The 22,511-nt window shown below is 45.1% G+C and overlaps 1 protein-coding gene across 3 annotated transcripts in view; it reads right to left on the bottom strand.

Annotated features, from left to right (window-relative positions):
* myo10l3 (myosin X, like 3) overlaps positions 1-22,511 on the bottom strand; it is a 234,138-nt gene that overhangs the window by 46,361 nt on the left and 165,266 nt on the right. For all 3 annotated transcript variants that reach the window (XM_043694412.2, XM_087989442.1, XM_087989443.1), the window contains 5 exons: positions 15,041-15,096; positions 14,104-14,246; positions 2,878-3,072; positions 1,581-1,738; positions 594-717 (listed from right to left, as the gene is read on the bottom strand). In XM_043694412.2, the coding sequence (XP_043550347.1) occupies positions 594-717; positions 1,581-1,738; positions 2,878-3,072; positions 14,104-14,246; positions 15,041-15,096 (676 nt within the window). The remainder of the gene's footprint in view (positions 1-593; positions 718-1,580; positions 1,739-2,877; positions 3,073-14,103; positions 14,247-15,040; positions 15,097-22,511) is intronic.

Here is a 22,511-nt window from a genome sequence, read left to right on the forward strand (position 1 = left end):
AACCATTCCCATAAAATGGCGTCTGCGCACTCTCCAATGTAGAGTTGAGGTCGCTATTAACTCAAGCCGTGGTCCTATAGAATAGTGGAAGAGGTCCCAGGGTGGAATGGTCTGTTACTGCTCCAGAATTTGATTTTCCTGATCCAGGGGCCTTGACTCACCCCGAACAATAACCCCTCCTCGAGCCCAACCCAAATTAACATTTGTCGTATTTGAAGATTATTCAACTGGATGAGCATCAGTAATTGCTCCCATTCAGTGTGAAATCTGGAGTGGAGGGTGTTGAGTGTGATGTGAAGTCATTATCAGCAACACTGAGGCTATTCTTTTTGCAAAATTACTGACTCCACCTCTTACCACCAGGGAGATGGAGAAGGGGAAATAGGGGAGGAATTGGAAAAATTGAAAGGAAGACATTTTCAGAGCTTTGAGATTGAGATAGGACAATCTTTCAGAAACTTTTCATGGGCATGATGGGCTGAATTGTCTCTTTCTGTGCTTGGGGTTCTGTGTTTTCACAAATACATGCACTCTTCCCTCACTCACTGTTTCCTGTGAGATTTATTCAGAGGAGCCATCAAGCAGATACTCACAGCTGGGATTTATGTCTCCATAGAGCAATGGTAAAAGAGGGGAGTGCAGGGGGTGTTGGGTATAACGTAGGATTGGATTCCTTCTGTAAATCTGGTCCACAATCTCCACATTTACACTGTTCTCCTGAAAGATAAAAGGAAATAGACTGTGGTCAATATCAAAACCAGACTGCAGCATAGAGTCGTCACTTCCCAAAATCTCTTCACATTTTCAATCAAACCCGAACCAAGCCCCACCTTGAACACACAATAATGAGGGGGGTATTGCCTACATAAAACTGATCCCCAAAAACCAAGCTGGACCTGGCCATTAGACAGGGCCATTGCAGACTAGAATGTGAACTGGACAAGCAGAGTGTGGAAATGAACATACACATTCAGACTCACACACAGACACACAAGAGAATTCAAGTACCATAGCAGGGATGTCTTGCTGCAATTATACTGGGCCTTGGTGAGACCGTACCTGGAGTATTGTGTGCAGTTTTGATCTCCTTATCTGAGGAAGGATGTTCCGGCGATGGAGGGAGTGCAGTGAATGCTGACCCAACTGATTCCTGGGATGGTAGGACTAACGTGTGGAGACAGACTATATCAGTAAGGACTATATTCACTTTAGGAGAATGAAGGATGGATCTCGTATAAATCTATAAAACTCTAACAGGATCAGGAAGGATGTTGACCAGAACCAGGGGGTCACAGTCTAAGGATACATGATAGGCCATTTCAGACTGAGATGAGGAAAGATGTCTTCCCCCAGAGAGTAGGGAGCCCATGGAATTCTTTGCCACAGAAAGTGGTTGAGGTCACGAAAGAGTTAGGTACAGTTCTTGGGGCTAAAGGGATCAAAGGGCATGAGGAGGAAGTAGGAACAGGGGTCTGAGTTGGATAATCGGCTATGAGTATATTGAATTGTCAAGCAGGATCAAAGGACTGAATGGCCTACTCCTGCTCTCTCTGTGTTTAATGTCCATTGACTGTCCTTACCTTGATGTCACGAATCAGCTGCTGCGTTGGGGTTTCTATGGGAACTTTGCTGTCAATGACGTTCTGAATGGCACTCGCCCAGCGTGTGGCCTCATTCAGTAACTTGGTGTAAAGCCGATAGGAGTGTTTCCTTCCGTGAACCACAAAGTGCCAGTAACCTAGAGGCAGCAAAGGGTCAGATCAGACAACACAGTTAGCTCAGGAGTACGGTCACTGATGGGAAGAAACACCAAATAATCTATCACTAAATTACACACCAAAACTCTGGGAGTAATGTTCCCGCACACCGATACTCTGGAAGTAATGTTCCCACTCATTGATACTCCGGGAGGAATGCTCCCGCTGACCGATACTCCAGAAGTAACGATCCTAGACACTGGGAACAACATGCTTTTTTTACTGGTATTCTTGGAGTAACTTTCCTGGACACTGATAGTAGGAAGTTGAGAGTGTGGTGCTGGAAAAGCACAACAGATCAGGCAGCATCCGAGGAGCAGACCTCATTCCTGATGAAGGGCTCCAGCCTGAAACATCGATTTTCCTGCTCCTCGGATGCTGCCTGACCTGCTGTGCTTTTCCAGCAACACACTCAACTCTGATCTCCAGCATCTGCATTTCTCACTTTCTCCTAACTGATAATAGGAAGTAAACTGATATCAAGGACATGATTCGGAGATGCCGGTGTTGGACTGGGGTGTACAAAGTTAAAAATCACACAACACCAGGTTATAGTCCAACAGATGGAAATGTGTTGCTGGAAAAGCGCAGCAGGTCAGGCAGCATCTAGGGAACAGGAGAATCGACGTTTCGGGCATTAGCCCTTCTTCCTGAAGAAGGGCTAATGCCCGAAACGTCGATTCTCCTGTTCCCTAGATGCTGCCTGACCTGCTGCGCTTTTCCAGCAACACATTTCCATCTCTGATCTCCAGCATCTGCAGACCTCACTTTCTCCTCAAAGATATAGTCCAACAGGTTTAATTGGAAGCACAATAGCTTTCGGAGCGACGCTCCTTCATCAGGTGATTGTGGAGGGCTCGATCGTAATACAGAATTTATAGCCTATAAGGGCTATAAATTCTGTGTTACGATCGAGCCTTCCATAATTACCTGATGAAGGAGCGTCGCTCCGAAAACTAGTGTGCTTCCAATTAAACCTGTTGGACTATAACCTGGTGTTGTGTGATTTTTAACTTGATATCAAAAAGTTACACTCATCGAACAGAGACAGTCGTGGACACTGATAATGGATTAAGAGGTTAGTTAGGAGAATGTTTCAGTAATCATACTCTCTCAGCACCTGTTTCTCTGAAAGTTTTATCGTCAGGTTGAATGACAGAGCAGAGACTGTTCAATACCAAGGTGCCCAACTTGGTTGAGTTTCGTTCAGCAGATTTATAATAATCCAGTGAGTTACTGTTCAGCAAAAACCAACGTTTCTTCAGTTTCAATGACGAGGTTTTCCCACTACTCCTCATCTCTTTATGGAGCCACCCTGGAACGAGAGAACAAGAGATTCAGCACAGAGACCCAGAGTGCCCTCCAGTCCCAGAACGGAAACATCCACTACACGGACACTGAATCTCCACAATTAGAACCCTTGCCACAGGGACCCAACAGATAAAGATCCCTCACAAGAAGCTCCTGCATCCACTGCATTCACCGTTTGTATCTGGCCAGGCAGAGAGTCCCCCTCCCCCACCTGATTGCAAGGGTCAGTACAAAGACATTCCCTCAATGGGGGATTCATCTACTCCCTTCCCCCATGCAAGGGCATATCCAGACAGAGATCCTTCCCCACAGAAACACTCCCATCTTAAAAGGCCTCGATAGCATGGCCAAATAATCTTCCATACAACCGACCTGGCTGCACCTGTGCCCCCACCCTCCACTACTCAGTTTAAAGCTCAATCCTCGTTATACAGTTCTCCAGGTCTCTGGTCCCAGTATGATTCAGGTGGGACACATCCTATTGGGACAGCTCCTTCCTTCCCCAGGGCTGGGGCCAATCCCCCACGAAACTGTTTGAAACTGTTTCTTCCTCATCAATCTTTGAGACACATGTTTACCTCTTGAATCTTATTGACCCTGTGCCAACTTGCTCGTGGCTCAGATAGTGATCCACAGATTATCACCTTTTTGGTCCTGCTTTTTAATTTAGCCTCTAGCTGCTCATATTCCCTCAGCAGAATCATAAAATCCGTACAGTGTGGAAACAGGTCCTTCAGCCCAACAAGTCCACATCGACCCAATGAAGAGTAACCCACCCAGACCCATTTCCCTATCCTATTATCCTATATTTACCCCTGGCTAATGCACCTAGCCTACACATCCCTGAACACAGTGGACAGTTTAGCATGGCCAATTCACCCTGACCTGCACATCTTTGGACTGTGGGAGGAAACCGGAGCACACGGAGGAAACCCACACAGACACAGGGAGAATGTGCAAACTCCACGCAGACAGTCGCCCGAGGCTGGAATCGAACCTGGGTTCCTGGCACTGTGAGGCAGCAGTGCTAACCACTGAGCCACCGTGTTGTCCCATATTGTTGGTACCTACATGGACCAAGATAATTGGATTTTTCTCCTCCCACACCAAGTTCTCTGCAGCCCAGATGAGAGAACCTGAACCCGGGCACCAGGCAGGCAATACAGCCTTTGGGACTGTCAATCCTACCCAAGGAGTACAGTGTCTATTCCCTGACTATACCATCCCCAATTACAACTACATTTCTCTTTTCTCCTCCTCTTGATTGGCTCTCTGTAGCACTGTGCTCATCCTCTCTATAATCCCCACTCACATCCCCACAGGGAGCAAACAAGTGTAACAAAGTACAAGGTGGCCTTCTCCAGAACAGTGAACAATCAACAGATCAGGACCTCCAAAGTGTTAAATGTTAAGTATTAGTCATTTAAAATCTGTCTCTACTATTTGTGTAATTATTGTACTGGCAACACATGTTTATATCTAACCATGTATATCTGTAAAGGTCAGTTTTCATTCTTTGAAATAGAGGTCTATTATGGTCAGTATGCCTTAAAGGGACGTGCATAATAATAACTGCAGTATTGTAACGTGTTCAAGAAAATTTTATTTATCAATATGAAGATACTAGAGATGGAGCAAAACTTGATCTTCTCTTGGGAAATAAGGCAAGGCAAGTGACTGAAGTATTAGTGGGGGAGCACTTTAGGACCAGTGACCATTATTATGTTAATCTTAAAATATTAATGGAAAAGGATCTTGTATGAAAGTTAAAGTCCTTAATTTGAGTAAGGCAAATTTTGACAGTATGAGACATGAACTTTCAAACGTTAACTGGAGTATACTGTTCACAGGTAAAGAGTCAACTGGCAAGTCGGAGGCTTCCAAAAGTGTTCATAGGAGGTGTTATCAATTCTAGAAGGTGTGAAAGTAGATAAGTCCCCTGGGCTGGATGGGATTTATCCAAGGATTCTCTGGGAAACTAGGGAGGAGATGGCAGAGCCTTTTGGCTTTGATCTTTGAGTCGTCATTATCTACAGGTTTTGTACAAGAGGACTGGAAGATTGAAAACTGTGGTGGTTAGCACTGTTGTCTCACATTGCCAGGGACCCAGGTTCGATTCCCGCCTCGGGTGACTGTCTGTGTGGAGTTTGCACATTCTCCCCTGTTTCTGCGTGGGTTTCCTCCAGGTGCTCTGGTTTCCTCCCACAGTCCAAAGCTGTGCAGGTCAGGTGGAGTGGCCATGCTAAATTGCCCATAGTGTTAGCTGCATTAGACAGGGGTAAATATAGGGAATGGGTCTGGTGGGTTACTCTTTGGAGGATTAGTGTGGACTTGTTGGGCAAAGGGCCTGTTTCCATACTGTAGATAATCTTATCAAATTTTAAAAAAATGTTATGCCCTTGTTCAAGAAGAGTACTAGAGAAGACCCAGGTAATTATAGACCAATGTGTCTTATGTCTGTTGTAGAAAAAGTTTTGAAAAGGATTATGAGAGATAAGATTTATAATCATCGAGCAAATAACAATTTGATTTCAGATAGTCAACATGGTTTTGTCAAGGGCAGGTCATGTCTCACAAATCTCACTGAGTTTTTTGAGAAGGTGACCAAGCATGTAGATGAGGGTAGGACAGTTGCCGTGGTAGACATGGACTTCAGTAAAGCCTTTGATAAGGTTCCACATGGTAGGCTGATGGAGAAAATGCAGAGGCATGGAATTGAGGGTGATTTAGCAGTTTGGATTAGAAACTGGCTTTCTGAAAGAAGGCAATGACTGGTGGTTAATGGAAAATATTCAGTCAGGAGTCCAGTTACTAGTGATGTGCCACATGGATCTGTTTTGGGACCACTGCTGTTTGTCATTTTTATAAATGACTTGGACGCAGGCACAAATGGATGGATTAGTATGTTTGCAGATGACACTAAAGTCAGTGGAGTAGTGGACAGTTTGGAAGAATGTTACAGGTTGCAGGGGGACTTGGATAAACTGCAGAATTGGGCTGAGAGGTGGCAAATGGAGTTCAATGCAGATAAATGTGAGGTGATGCACTTTGGGAAGAATAACAGGAAGGCAGAGTACTGGGTCGATGGAAAAATTGTTGGTAGTGTGGATGTGTATAGGGATCTTGGTGTCCATGTACATTGATCCCTGAAAGTTGCCACCCAGGTTGATAGTGCTGTTAAGAAGGCATATAGTGTGTTAGGTTTCATTGGTAGAGGGATTGAGGTCCGGAGCCATGATGTCATGTTGCAACTGTACAAAATGCTGGTGCGGCCACACTTGGAATATTGTGTATAGTTCTGGTCACCCCATTGCAGGAAGGATGTGGAAGCATTGGGGAAGGTGCAGAGGAGATTTACCAGGGTGTTGCCTGGTCTGGAGGAAAGGTTTTATAAGGAAAGGCTGAGGGATTTGGGTCTGTTCTCATTGGAAAGAAGAAGGCTAAGAGGGGATTTGATAGAGACATACAAGATGATCAGAAGATTACATAGGGTAGACAGTGAAAGTCTTTTTCCTAGGATGATGATGTCAGCGTGTACGAGGGGGCATAACTACAAATTGAGGGGTGATAGATTTAAGACAGATGTCAGAGGCAGGTTCTTTATCCAGAGAGTGGTAAGGGTGTGGAATGCCCTACTTACCAATGTAGTCAACTCAGCCACATTAGGGAGATTTAAATAATATTTGGATAAGCACATGGATGATGATGGGATAGTGTAGGGGAATGGGCTTAGATTAGTTCACAGGTCGGTGCAACATTGAGGGCCGAAGGGCCTGTTCTGCGCTGTATTGTTCTATATACTATTGGCATTATGTTCCTGTTAGAGTGAAGGATAGGGTTGGTAGGAATAGAGAACAATCGATGAATAAAGTTTTTTTTAGTTTTTCAGTTGAATCATTGGGAATTTGGAATACTAAGATCGGCGGTTAGGGTAGTTGAATGTTCCTCCTGCAGAATGTGGGAGGCAAGGGTCACCACTAGTGTCCTTGCTGACTTCATCTGCGGGTACTGTACCCAACTCCAGCTCCTCAAAAACCACATTAGGGAACTGGAGCTGGAGCTGGTTGAGGTTTGGATCATTCAGGAGGCGGAGGCGGTTATTGAGAGGAGTTACAGGGAGGTATTTACCCCACAGCCACGTGAAGAAGTTAGATGGTTTACTGTCAGGGGTGGGAAAGGGAACTGTCAGGCAGTGCAGGGATCTCCTGTGGCCATTCCCCTCAACAACGAGTATACTGTTTTGGATACTGTCGGGAGGGACAACTTACCAGGAATAAGCAATGGGGCACAGCCTGTCCCTGCTGCCCAGAGGGGAAGGGGGAAGAGGAGCAGAGCAGTTGTCACTGGGGACTCGATAGTTAGGGGGACAGATAGGAGGTTCTGTGGGAACAAGAGAGACTCACAGTTGGTGTGTTGTCTTCCAGGTGCCCGGGTTTGTGATGTCTTTGAACGTCTTTTCGGGATCCTTGAGGGGGAGCGGGAGCAACCCCAAGTCGTGGTCCATATAGGGACCAATGACATAGGGAGGAAGAGAGATGGGGATTTAAAGCAGAAATTGAGGGAGCTAGGGTGGAAGCTTAGTGCTAGAACAAACAGAGTTGTTATCTCTAGTTTGTTGCCTGTGCCACGTGTTAGCAAGGCTGAGAGAGGAGTTGAACACATGGCTACAGGGATGGTGCAGGTTGGAGGGTTTTGGATTCCTGGATAACTGGGGCTCTTTCTGGGGTATGTGGGACCTCTACAAACAGGATGGTCTGCACCTGAACCAGAGGGGCACCAATATCCTGGCAGAGGAAATTTGCTAATGCTTTTCAGGCGGGTTTAAACTAATGCAGCAGGAGGGTGGGAACCTAAATTGTAGTTCATGTATATACATGGATGAGTGTAGTGAAGTCAGAACTAACATTTCAAGATTGCATGAGTGCACTGGCAGGCAGGAAGTTGGTTTGAAGTGTGTTTACTTCAACACCAGGAGCATCTGGAATAAGGCGGGTGAACTTGCAGCATGGGTTAGTACCTGGGACTTCAATGTTGTGGCCATTTCAGAGATATGGGTAGAACAGGGACTGGAATGGTTGGTGCAGTTTCCAGGATTTCGATGTTTCAGTAAGAACAGACAAAATGGTAAAAGAGGGGTAGGTGTGGTATTGTTAGTCAAGAACAGTATTACAGTGGCAGAAAGAAAGTTTGAGGACTCATCAACTGAGGTAGTATGGGCTGAGGTTAGAAATAGGAAAGGAAAGGTCACCCTGTTGGGAGTTTTCTGTAGGCATCTGAATAGTTCCAGGGATTTAGAGGAAAGGATAGCAAAGATGATTCTCGACAGGAGTGAAAGTAACAGGGTAGTTGTTATGGGGGACTTTAACTTTCCAAATATTGACTGGGAATACAAAAGTTCGAGTACTTTAGATGGGTCAGTTTTTGTCCAATGCATGCAGGAATGTTTCCTGACAGTATGTAAACAGGCCAACAAGGATCGATGACACATTGGATTTGGTACTGGGTAATGAATCCGGCCAGGTGTTAGATTTGGAGGTAGATGAGCACTTTGGTGATAGTGACCACAATTCGGTTATGTTTACTTTAGTGATGGAAAGGGATAGGTATATACTGTGGGGTGAGCGTTATAGCTGGGGGAAAGGCAATTATGATGCGATTAGTCAAGATTTAGGATACATAAGATGGGGAAGGAAACTGCAGGGGATGACACACTTGAAATGTGGAGCTTATTCAAGGAACAGCTCCTGTGTGTCCTTGATAAGTATGTACCTGTCAGGCAGGGAGGAAGTGGTTGAGCGAGGGAGCCGTGGTTTACTAAAGAAGTTGAATGTCTTGTAAAGAGGAAGAAGAAGGCTTATGTTAGAATGAGACGTGAAGGCTCAGTTAGGGAGCTTGAGAGTTACAGGTTAGTCAGGAAGAACCTAAAGTGAGAGCTAACAAGAGCCAGGAGGGGACATGAAAAATTGTTGATGGATAGGATCAAGAAAAACCCTAAGGATTTCTATAGGTATATCAGGAATAAAAGAATGACGAGAGTAGGGTTAGGGCCAATCAAGGACAGTATTGTGAAGTTGTGCATGGGATCCAAGGATGAATATGAATATTTTTCATCAGTATTCACACTGGAAAAAGACAATGTTGTCCAAGAGAAGGAGGTGTTAGCAATTCTGGAAAGTGTGAAAATAGATAAGTCCCCTGGGCTAGATGGGATTTATCCTAGGATTCTCTGGGAAGCCAGGGAGGAGATTGCAGAACCTTTGGCTTTGATCTTTATGTCGTGATTGTCCACACGAATAGTGCCAGAAGACTGGACGATAGTAAATGTTGTCCCCTTGTTCAAGAAGGGGAATAGACACAACCCTGGTAATTACAGACCAATGAGCCTTACTTCGATTGTGGGTAAAGTGTTGGAACAGGTTATAAGAGATAGGATTTATAATCATCAAGAAAGGAATAATTTGAATAGGGATAGTCAACACGGTTTTGTGAAGGGTAGGTCGTGCCTCACTAACCTTATTGAGTTCTTTGAGAAGGTGACCAAACAGATGGATGAGAGTAAAGCGGTTGATGTGGTATTTATGGATTTCAGTGAGGCGTTTAATAAGGTTCCCCATGGTAGGCTATGGTACAAAATATGGAGGAATGGGATTGAGGGTGATTTAGCGGTTTTGATCAGAAATTGGCTAGCTGAAAGAAGACAGAGGGTGGTGGTTGATGGGAAATGTTCATCCTGGAGTTCAGTTACAAATGGAGTACCACAAGGATCTGTTTTGGGGCCACTGCTGTTTGTCATTTTTATAAATGACCTGGATGAGGGAGTAGAAGGATGGGTTAGTAAATTTGCGGATGACACTTAAGGTCAGTGGAGTTGTGGGTAGTGACGAAGGATATTGCAGGTTACAGAGGGACATAGAGACATAGATAAGCTGCAGAGCTGGGCTGAGAGGTGGGAAATGGAGTTTAATGCAGAAAAGTGTGAAGTGATTCACTTTGGAAGGAGCAACAGGAATAAGGAGTACTGGGCTAATGGTAAGATTCTTGGTAGTGTAGATGAGGAGAGATATCTTGGTGTCCATGTACACAGATCCTTGAAAGTTGCCACCCAGGTTGACAGGGTTGTTAAGAAGACATATGGTGTGTTAGCTTTTATTGGTAGAAGGATTGAGTTTTGGACCATGAGGTCATGCTGCAGCTGTACAAAACTCTGGTACAGCCGCACTCGGAATACTGCGTACAGTTCTGGTCACCGCATTATAAGAAGGATGTGGAAGCTCTGGAAAGGGTGCAGAGGAGATTTACTCGGATGTTGCCTGATATGGACGGAAGGTCTTACGAGGAAAGGCTGAGGGAGTTGAAGCTGTTTTCGTTAGAGAGAAGAAGGTTGAGAGGTGACTTAATTGAGACATTTAAGATAATCAGTGTTAGATAGGGTGGACAGGGAGAGCCTTTTTCCTCGGATGGTGATGGCTAACACGAGGGGACATAGCTTTAAATTGAGGGGTGATAGACATAGGACAGATGTCAGAGGTAGTCTCTTTACTCAGAGTAGTAGGGGTGTGGAACACACTGCCTGCACAGTAGTAGACTTGCCAACTTTGGGTCATTTAAATGATCATTGGATCGACATATGGATGAAAATGGCATAGTGTAGGTTTGATGGGCTTCGGATTGGTTCCACTGGTCGGCACAACATCGAGGGCCAAAGGGACTGTACTGCGCTGTAATGTTCTATGTTCAATATTGATGTTCTGGAAGCAGACTCCTCTGATGGAATACAATAGCTTAATATTACCCCAGACACTTGTATGTCTGAAGAATGTAAAGTTAGTGTATAATAGTTAATTGCCATAAAGATCTGTTGTATTCTTCAATTTCATGATGTGCACACCCAGTCTCTTACATTACCAAATATAACATTAGCATGGCTGTTTAAACTTAACAAAATCAGTGACAGCTATCCACTTTTTAGTTCTCAGATTACCTTGACCAATCAGAATCAAATGTCTTTATTTAAAATTTAAACAAAGCCTAACAGAGAACTGTCCATCATTATTAATTGCAGCACTTTTCATTTTAACAATATCAATCAAAGTGAAATTGCCAATAAATCAGCACTGTCCACTCATACAGTACAAACATCAACAAGGCACTGAAAGCTAACATGTAGGCGTAACAAGCTATTAGAACATAGAACATAGAAGAATACAGCGCAGTACAGGCCCTTTGGCCCTCGATGTTGCGCCGATCCAAGCCCACCTAACCTATACTAACCCACTATCCTCCATATACCTATCCAATGCCTGCTTAAATGCCCATAAAGAGGGAGAGTCCACCACTGCTACTGGCAGGGCATTCCATGAACTTACGACTCGCTGAGTGAAGAACCTACCCCTAACTTCAGTCCTATATCTACCCCCCCTTAATTTAAAGCTATGCCCCCTTGTAATACCCGACTCCATACGCGGGAAAAGGTTCACACTGTCAACCCTATCTAACCCCCTAATCATCTTGTACACCTCAATCAAGTCACCCCTAAACCTTCTTTTCTCTAATGAAAACAGCCCCAAGTGTCTCAATCTTTCCTCATACGATCTTCCTTCCATACCAGGCAACATCCTGGTAAACCTCCTCTGCACCCGTTCCAGTGCCTCCACATCCTTCCTATAGTATGGCGACCAAAACTGCACACAATATTCCAGATGCGGCCGCACCAGAGTCTTATACAACTGCATCATGACCTCAGGACTCCGGAACTCAATTCCTCTACCAATAAAAGCCAGTACGCCATATGCCTTCCTCACTGCACTATTTACCTGGGTGGCAACTTTCAGAGATCTGTGTACATGGACACCAAGATCCCTCTGCTCATCCACACTACCAAGTATCCGACCATTAGCCCAGTACCCCATCTTTTTGTTATTCTTCCCAAAGTGAATCACCTCACACTTAGCTACATTGAATTCCATTTGCCACCTTTCTGCCCAGCTCTGCAGCTTCTCTATATCCTGCTGTAACCTGCCACATCCTTCCTCACTGTCAACAACTCCTCCGACTTTCGTATCATCCGCAAACTTGCTCACCCAACCTTCTAACCCCTCTTCCAGGTCATTTATAAAAATGACAAACAGCAATGGTCCCAAAACAGATCCTTGCGGAACACTGCTAGTGACGGCACTCCATGAAGAAACTTTGCCATCAACTACTACCCTCTGTCTTCTTCCATCCAGCCAATTCCTAATCCAAACCTCCAACTCACCCTCAATGCCATATCTCCGTATTTTCTGCAGTAGCCTACCATGGGGAACCTTATCAAACGCCTTACTAAAATCCATATATACCACATCTACCGCTTTCCCCTCATCAACCTCCTTCGTCACCTTTTCAAAGAATTCAATAAGGTTTGTGAGGCACGACCTGCCCTTCACAAAACCATGCTGACTATCCTTGATCACATTATTCCTATCCAGATGTGCATAAATCCTATCCCTTACAATTCTCTCTAAGACTTTGCCCACAACAGAAGTGAGACTCACCGGCCTATAGTTACTAGTAACTATATTAGAAAAGCTAATGGAATGTTAACATTTATTACTGGAGGATTTGAGTACGGGGTGGTGAAGTCTTGCTTCAGTTGTACAGGAACGTGGTTAGATTGCTCCTGGAGTAGTCTGTGCAGTTCTGTCTCTTATCTCTCGAGAGATATTATTGCCATAGGTTCAGCAAACATGTTACTGGGAGGCAGGACTGACCTGTCACCAGTTTGGGCAAACTGGGCCCAGTGCAGACAGCGTAGATGCAGGTAAGATGCTTGCTCTGACTGGGAGAGTCAGTAACTACAATTTAACAATAAAGGAGAAGCCATAGGGCCAAGATGAGGGGAATTTATTTTACTCAGAGTTGTGAACCTTTAGAATTCTCTACCATAGAAACTCGGTATTTGAGTATGTTTAAGGTAAAGACAGAGAAATTTCTGATTCCCAGTGATGTACAACATCAGTGCCGGAGACCCGGGTTCAATTCCCACCTCAGGCAACTCTCTGTGTGGAGTTTGCACATTCTCCCCGTGTCTGCGTGGGTTTCCTCCCACAGTCCAAAAATGTGCAGGTTAGGAGAATTGGCCATGCTAAATTGCCCGTAGTGTTAGGTGAAGGGGTAAATGTAGGGGAATGGGTCTGGGTGGGTGCTCTTCAGAGGGTCGGTGTGGACTTGTTGGGCCGAAGGGCCTGTTTCCACACTGTAAGTAATCTAAAACAAAATCATGACGGTGGAGTGCAGTGGGTAAAAGGCAGTAAACTGTTTCTTCAGCCATGATAATGTTAAATGGTGGTACATGGTCAATGGCCTGAATAGCCTGTTCCTATATTCTAAAATGTTGGCTTTACTCCTTAAATTAATATTTCTCTGAATTGCCCTGATAAGTGTAATACAAAATTCTGGATTAGAGTGGTGCTGGAAAAGCACAGCAGTTCAGGCAGCATCCGAGGAGCAGTAAAATCGACGTTTCGGGCAAAAGCCCTTCATCAGGAATACAGCTTTAACAAAATGTGCCTTTTCTAAGCAATAACCAAATTCCTTAAAACCAAAATAACTGGTGTCCTTTCAGGAGGTAAACCTGACACCCTTACCTACTCTGGCCTAAACCTGACTCCAGACACACAGAAATGTGTTTGATTTTTAACTACCCTTCCAAAATAGCCTAAAAGCTTCTCAGTTCGAGTGTAATTAGGGACAGTCAATAAATGCTGGCAGTGACACTCACATTCGCAATGAGCCAATCTGTGTCCTGTCTGCATGGAGCTAGGACAATCTGTGACCACATGACTCAGAGAGAACAGGAACTCTGACACCAAGGATGGGACACTGAGCAAATGGCAACAGGTAACTGTTCTACATTGGCCTGGCCTACCCCCCCCCCCCCACCCCTATTCCAGACCTGCCTACCTCCACAAACATACACACATCAGCACCAACCCCTCACCCGACCAGTGTAGAACCAGCATCCCTCCTCCAGTCCCACTCCCTGAGCCGCATTTACCACGAACAATGAATTCTTGTCCCAGATTCATGGCCTCTCCCTTGGATTTCTGAAGCAGAGATATCCAGTGATGCATTTCTTCCGGACTGACAGAGTTACAGTGAATCACACGGGTCGCCAGGATAATGACAAAAGAATTTGGTCTGAAAATACAAAACAGATTGGAAAGTAAATATTCACCTTCTCCACATTCCCATCATGTCCTGAGGAGATGACTCTCACTGGGAAACCGATTCCAATGCAGCCCAGGGTTAGATACAGAGGAAGGCTCTCTCTACACTGTGCCCATCAAACACTCCCAGGACAGAACAGCACTAGAGATTCAATTACAATGTGTCTCCTTGTGCCCATCTCTGCACTTATAAATTATATTCTTAAAAATAGTTAGTATGTCAAACTCCATTCTCTTCTCGGAATCATGGTGACTGATGGATGTTTGATTTTCTAAATGCATTTAGGACTTTACTAAATCACTTTCTAGCCTTTTCCCTATGATTGATGTTTGGTTTAATTAGTTTGTAGTTCTCTATTTTCTCTCTCTCGCTTTCTTCAATATTTGCTAACTTCCCATTGGCTGGTTCCATTCCAGTGTCCCGGGAAATTGAGAAAGAGAGAAGCAGCAGTTCCACTCAGAGTTCAGGTCATTACGGGCTGATGTGTCAGGGAGCACTTCTTCACACAAGGCAAAGGAGAAATCTGTTAGCCCTGGAGGTCAATGCATTCTTACTGGGTAACTGGAATATTAAGAAAGGCAGGGAAATAGAGTAAAGATACAGATCAGCCTGGTCGAGATAACTTTGTAAAATAGCCTCCAGGGCTAACAGGCCTTCCCCTGTTCCTGTGTAATGGACTCCAAAGACTGAATGGCCTCCTCCTTGTTTGTATACCCAGCCCAAGGGGCTAAATGGTCTCCAGTTCCTCAGCCACTCAATATTACCTGTCAGGGTTGTCGGAGGCACACACGGACTCAATCAATCCAACATCCACAGTGCCCTGCACCAAAGAAATAGAATGCAAAGTCAGATTAATCACTGTCAATGGGCACATATGCAAACTTAGTGACACTAATCCTATATCGACCAATCTCAGAATTCTCAATTTTGCAGTTTTCAGATCTCTGGCTGCATATCTCAGGATCCTGCAAACACGAAAGAAAATCTAAGCAACGTCATATGTTAAACAGGTGTCTCCTTTCAGAATAATCCAAAATCAAATTAACACACACAGAGCTGATGCAGAGCTGGGCTGAGGAGTGGCAGATGGAGTTCAACCCTGCCAAGTGTGAGGTTGTCCATTTTGGAAAGATAAATAAGAATGCGGAATACAGGGTTAACGGTAGGGTTCTTAGTAAGGTGGAGGAACAGAGGGATCTTGGGGTCTATGTTCATAGATCTTTGAAAGTTGCCACTCAGGTGGATAGAGCTTGTAAGAAGGCCTATGGTGTATTAGCGTTCATTAGCAGAGGGATTGAATTCAAGAGTCGTGAAGTGATGTTGCATCTGTACAGGACCTTGGTTAGGCCACATTTGGAGTACTGTGTGCAGTTCTGGTCGCCTCACTTTAGGAAAGATGTGGAAGCTTTGGAGAGGGTGCAGAGAAGATTTACCAGGATGTTGCCTGGAATGGAGAATAGGTCGTACGAGGATAGGTTGAGAGTGCTAGGCCTTTTCTCGTTGGAATGGCGAAGGATGAGGGGTGACTTGATAGAGGTTTATAAGATGATCAGAGGAATAGATAGAGTAGACAGTCAGAGACTTTTTCCCAGGGTGCAACAGAGTGTTACAAGGGGACATAAATTTAAGGTGAAGGGTGGAAGGTATAGGGGAGATGTCAGGGGTGGGTTCTTTACCCAGAGAGTAGTGGGGGCATGGAATGCGCTGCCTGTGGGAGTGGCAGAGTCAGAATCATTGGCGAACTTTAAATAGCAATTGGATAGGTACATGGATGGGTGCTTAAGGTAGGACAAATGTTCGGCACAACATCGTGGGCCGAAGGGCCTGTTCTGTGCTGTATTGTTCTATGTTCTAGGGTTAGACTCGGAGTAAAGCTATCTCTACTATTTAAACTTGAAGTAAAGCTCCCTCTACACTGCCACCCCATCAAACCCTCCCAGGACAGGGACAGCACAGGGTTAGATACAGAGTAAAACTCCCACTACACTGCCCCCTATTAAACCCTCCCAGGACAGGGACAGCACAGGGTTAGATACAGAGTAAAGCTTCCTCTACACTGTCCCCCATCAAACCCTCCCAGGAAAGGGACAGCACAGGGTTAGATACAGAGTAAAGCTTCCTCTACACTGTCCCCCATCAAACCCTCCCAGGACAGGGACAGCACAGGGTTAGATACAGAGTAAAGCTTCCTCTACACTGTCCCCCATCAAACCCTCCCAGGACAGGGACAGCACAGGGTTTGATACAGAGTAAAGCTCTATTGACTGCGAGGCTGGTGGAGGAGGGAGGGCTTCAGATACTTAGGCCATTGGGATGCCTTCTGGGGAAGGTGCGATCTGTACATCAAGGACGGGTTGCACCTGAACTGGAGGGGCGCAAATGTCCTGAGTGGGAGATTTGCTCGTGTTGTTCAGGAGGATTTAAACTAGTTTGGCAGGGGGGTGGGAACCACAGCTACACATCCAAGAGTTGGGTGGGGGGGGTCTCTTGTAGATGGGGCAGTGACAGGATGTAGTGCCCAAAGAGAGAAAATGCTGGAAAATCTCAGCGGGTCTGGCAGCATCTGTAAGGAGAGAATAGAGCTGACGTTTCGAGTCTAACTTACCCTTTTCCTTTTCTCTCAGTGTTAGACAAGGTATTTACTAAGACTCACTTCCACAGCCATATTTCCTTCTTTCCTTTTCTGCCACCCACAGGATGTAGTGAATCTATTGGGAAGGTTTTTCACGTGATGAAACAAAGGGATCGGTTAAAGTGTGTCTGCTTTAAAGCAGTTAAAAATCACACAACACCAGGTTATAGTCCAACAGGTTTAATTGGAATCACTAGCTTTCGGAGCGCCGCTCCTTCATCAGGTGGTTGATAACAGCAGCGCTCCGAAAGCTAGTGCTTCCAAGTAAACTTGTTGCACTATAACCTGGTGTTGTGGGATTTTTAACTTTGTACACCCAGTCCAACATTGGTATCTCCAAATCATGCTTTAACGCAAGGAGTGTCAGAAATAAGAGTGATGAACTGAGAGCATGGATCCGTACTTGGGGCTACGATGTTGTGGCCATAACGGAGACGTGGGTTTCACAGGGGCAGGAATGGTTGCGAGGTATTCCAGGACTTAGAACATCTAAAAAGATCAGGGAGGGTGGTAAAAGAGGAGGGGGTGTAGCATTGCTAATCAGAGAGTGCATCACAGCTACAGAAACAAAGGTTGTTGAGGAAGGTTTGTCTATTGAGTCAGTATGGGTGGGAGTTAGGAACAGCAAGGGAACAGTCACCACATTGTGGGTTTTCTACAGACCCCCTAATAGCAGTAGTGAGGTTGAAGATCCTATAGGTGGGCAGATTCTGGAGAAATGCAGATGTAGCAGGGTTGTTGTTATGGGTGACTTCAACTTTCCCAATATCGACTGGAGTTGAAACTTTATTGCTGGAACAGCACAGCAGGTCAGGCAGCATCCAGGGAACAGGAGATTCGACGTTTCGGGCACAGGCCCTTCTTCAGGAATCCTGAAGAAGGGCCTGTGCCCGAAACGTCGAATCTCCTGTTCCCTGGATGCTGCCTGACCTGCTGTGCTGTTCCAGCAATAAAGTTTCAACTTTGATCTCCAGCATCTGCAGACCTCACTTTCTCCTCAATATCGACTGGAACCTCCTTAGTGCAGATGGTTTGGATGGAGCCGTTTTTGTCAGGTGTGTTCAGGAGGGTTTCCTTACTCAGTATGTAGACAGGCCGACGAGGGGAGAGGGCATTTTGGATTTGGTGCTCAGCAACAAGCCAGGACAGGTGTCAGATCTCACAGTAGGAGAACACTGCCTCACATTTACCATAGCCTTGGAGAGGGAAAGGAGCAGTTACCGATGGAAGATATTTAATTGGGGAAAAGGAAATTATGACGTTATCAGACAGGAGTTGGGATGTACAGACTGGGAGCAATTGTTCCACAGAAAGGGCACAGCAGACATGTGGAGACTATTTAAGGAGCAGTTGTTGCGAGTGATGCACAACTTTGTTCCACTGAGACAGGTAAGAAGGGGTAAGATTAAGGAACCTTGAATGATGAGAACAGAGGAGCTTCTCGTCAAAAGGAAGAAGGCAGCTTACGTAAGGCAGAGGAAGCAGGGATCTAGCACAGCTTTAGAGGATTACAGGCTTACTAGGAAGGAGCTCAGAAATGGACTGAGGAGAGCCAGGAGGGGGCACGAAGAAGGCTTGGCAGGAAGGATTAAGGAGAACCCAAAGGCATTTAACTCATGTGAGGAATAAGAGAATGATCAGGGAGATGGTTGGGCCAGTCAGGGATAACGTAGGGAACTTGTGCGTGGAGTCTGAGCAGATAGGGGAAGCCCTAAATGAGTTTTTTGCTTCGGTTTTCATGAAGGAGCTGGGATACAGGCTTGACCAGATCAAGATTGATGAAGTTGATGTGCTGGAAATTTTGGAAAACATTAAGATTGATAAGTCCCCAGGGCCAGACCAGATTTACCCTAGGCTTCTCCGGGAAGCGAGAAAGGAGGTTGCTAAGCCGCTGGCAAGGATATTTGATTCCTCACTCTCCACGGTATTTGTACCACAGGATTGGAGGGAAGTGAATATTGTTCCTCTTTTCAATAAGGGGAATGGGAAAATCCCTGGCAATTACAGACCAATCTTATGTCTGTGGTCAGCAATGTTTTGGAAAGAAGTCTGAGGGATAGGATTTATGACTATTTGGAAAAGCATTGCATGATTAAAGGTAGTCAGCATGGCTTTGTGAGGGACAGGTCATGCCTCACAAATCTTATTGAGTTATTTGAGGAGGTGACAAGACAGGTCGACAATGGTCAAGCAGTAGATGTGGTGTAGGAAATCCTTAAGGACAAAGGTGAAGAGCCAGAGGTGTTGGTACATGTCGGCACAAATGATGTCGGGAAGAAGAGGAGGAACATACTACAGCGGGACTTTGGAGAACTAGGAAGAAGGCTGAAAAGCAGGACATCCAACGTGGTTATCTCCGCTTGCTTCCAGTTCCTCGGGCTGGTGAGGCCAGAAACAGGGAGATAATGGACTTGAACGTGTGGCTGGGGAACTGGTGCAGGAAGCAAGGATTTAAATTCTTGGATCACTGGGGTATGTTTTGTGGTAAACATAAATTATATAAGAGAGACGGTTTGCACCTTAATAGGTTAGGGATCAGCATTCTGGCAGGCAGGTTTGCTACTGCAACACAGCTACGTTTAAACTAAATAGCGGGGGGGAGGGGACAAACTGGATGTTTAAGAAGGAAATTGAAGGGAAAGTTAGAACAAGGGAAGTCAAGAAAGACAATTGTATCAATGAGGCAGAAAACTCAGAAAGGGATCATGCTGTAAGGTTGAGTGAAATAGGAGTTGATGGGAAGGGTGACGGCAGTAACAAATTAAAAATACTATACATGAATGCACGAAGCATTAGACATAAGATGGATGAGCTTGAGGCTCTTTTGGAAATTGGCAGTTATGATGTTGTGGGGATAACTGAGACGTGGCTTCAAGTGGACAGGGCCTGGGAAATGATTATTCAAGGCTACACGTGCTTTCGTAAGGACAGACTGACGGGCAGAGGGGGTGGGGTGGCCATGTTGGTAAGGGATGATATTCAGTTCCTTGCGCGGGGGGGACCTAGAATCAAGGGATGTAGAGTCAGTGTGGATAGAGCTGAGAAATTCTAAGGGTAAAAAGACCCTCATGGCAGTTATCTACAGGCCCCCAAACAGTAGTCTGGATGTTGGATGTAAGTTGAATCAGGAGCTGAAATTGGTCTGTCGCAAAGATGTCACTACAGTTGTTATGGGGGATTTTAACATGCAGGAATACTGGGAGAATCAGGATGGTATTGGACCTCAAGAAAGAGACTTTGTGCAGTGCCTCAGAGATGGATTCTTAGAGCAGCTGGTGCTGGAGCCTACCAGGGAGAAGGCAATTCTGGATCTGGTATTGTGCAACGAACCAGAATTTATCAAGGACCTCGAAGTGAAAGAGCCATTGGGATGTAGTGACCATAATACAATAAGCTTCAATCTGCAATTTGAGAGGGAGAGGGTACAATCGGAAATGACAATATTTCTGTTGAATAAAGGGAACTATGGAGCCATGAGGGAGGAGCTGGCCAAAGTTCAATGGTGCAGTACCTTAGCTGGGATGACAGTGGAGGAACAATGGCAGATATTTCTGTGTATAATGCAGAAGATGCAGGATCAGTTCATTCCAAAAGGGAAGAAAGATCCTAGGAGGAGGCATGGGTGGACGTGGCTGATGAGGGAAGTTAAGAAAAATATAAAGTTAAAAGAGAAAAAGTATAACATAGCAAAGATAAGTGGGAAAACGGAGGACTGGGAAGCTTTTAAAGAACAACAGAGGATTACTAAAAAGGAAATACGCAGAGAAAAAATGAGGTACGAAGGTAAACTGGCCAAAAATATAAAGGAGGATTGTAAAAGCTTTTTTAGGTATGTGAAAGGCAAAAAAATGGTTAAGACTAAAATTGGACCCTTGAAGACAGAAACAGGGGAATATATTACAGGGAGCAAAGAAATGGCAGAAGAATTGAATTGGTACTTCAGATCTGTGTTCACTGGGGAAGACACAAGCAATCTCCCTGAGGTAACAGTGGCTGAAGGACCTGAACTGAAGGGAATTTATATTTGCCAGGATTTGGTTTTGGAGAGACTGTTAGGTCTGAAGGTTGATAAGTCCCCGGGGCCTAATGGTCTACATCCCAGGGTACTGAAGGAGGTGGCTCGAGAAATCGTGGATGTGTTGGTGATTATTTTCCAGAGTTCAATAGATATGGGATCAGTTCCTGCAGATTGGAGGGTGGCTAATGTTGTACCACTTTTTAAGAAAGGTGGGAGAGAGAAAGCAGGAAATTATAGACCAGTTAGTCTGACCTCAGTGGTGGGAAAGATGCTGGAGTCTATTATAAAGGATGAAATTACAGCACATCTGGATAGTAGTAACAGGATAGGTCAGAGTCAGCATAGATTTATGAAGGGGAAATCATGCTTGACTAATCTTCTGGAATTTTTTGAGGATGTAACTCTGAAGTTGGACAAGGGAGATCCAGTAGATGTAGTGTACCTGGACTTTCAGAAAGCTTTTGATAAAGTCCCACATAGGAGGTTAGTGAGCAAAATTAGGGTGCATGGTATTGGGGGCAAAGTACTAACTTGGATTGAAAGTTGGCTGGCTGATAGGAAACAAAGAGTAGTGATAAACGTCTCCATTTCGGAATGGCAGGCAGTGACCAGTGGGGTACCACAGGGATCAGTGCTGGGACTGCAGCTTTTTACAATATATGTTAATGATATAGAAGATGGTATTAGTAATAACATTAGCAAATTTGCTGATGATACTAAGCTGGGTGGCAGGGTGAAATGTGAGGAGGATGTTAGGAGATTACAGGGTGACCTGGACAGGTTAGGTGAGTGGTCAGATGCATGGCAGATGCAGTTTAATGTGGATAAATGTATGGTTATTCACTTTGGTGGCAAGAACAGGAAGGCAGATTACTACCTCAATGGAATCAATTTAGGTAAAGGGGCAGTACAAAGAGATCTGGGTGTTCTTGTACACCAGTCAATGAAGGTAAGCATGCAGGTACAGCAGGTAGTGAAGAAGGCTAATAGCATGCTGGCCTTCATAACAAGAGGGATTAAGTATAGAAGCAAAGAGGTTCTTCTGCAGCTGTACAGGGCTCTGGTGAGACCACACCTGGAGTACTGTGTGCAATTCTGGTCTCCAAATTTGAGGAAAGACATTCTGGCTATTGAGGGAGTGCAGCGTAGGTTCACGAGGTCAATTCCTGGAATGGCAGGACTACCTTATGCTGAAAGACTGGAGCGTCTGGGCTTGTATACCTTTGAGTTTAGAAGACTGAGAGGGGATCTGATTGAGACATATAAGATTATTAAAGGATTGGACACTCTGGAGGCAGGAAACATGTTTCCGCTGATGGATGAGTGCCGAACCAGAGGACACAGCTTAAAAATACGGGGTAGACCATTTAGGACAGAGATGAGGAGAAACTTCTTCACCCAGAGAATGGTGGCTGTGTGGAATGCTCTGCCACAGAGGGCAGTGGAGGCTCAGTCTCTGGATTCATTTAAGAAAGAGTTGGATAGAGCTCTCAAGGATAGTGGAATCAAGGGTTATGGAGATAAGGCAGGAACAGGATACTGATTAAGGATGATCAGCCATGATCATATTGAATGGTGGTGCAGG

Source organism: Chiloscyllium plagiosum, unplaced genomic scaffold (assembly GCF_037043375.1).
Source record: "Chiloscyllium plagiosum isolate Xiang-an unplaced genomic scaffold, Cpla_swu_hap1 HiC_scaffold_7, whole genome shotgun sequence".
Taxonomy (NCBI): Eukaryota; Metazoa; Chordata; class Chondrichthyes; order Orectolobiformes; family Hemiscylliidae; genus Chiloscyllium; species Chiloscyllium plagiosum.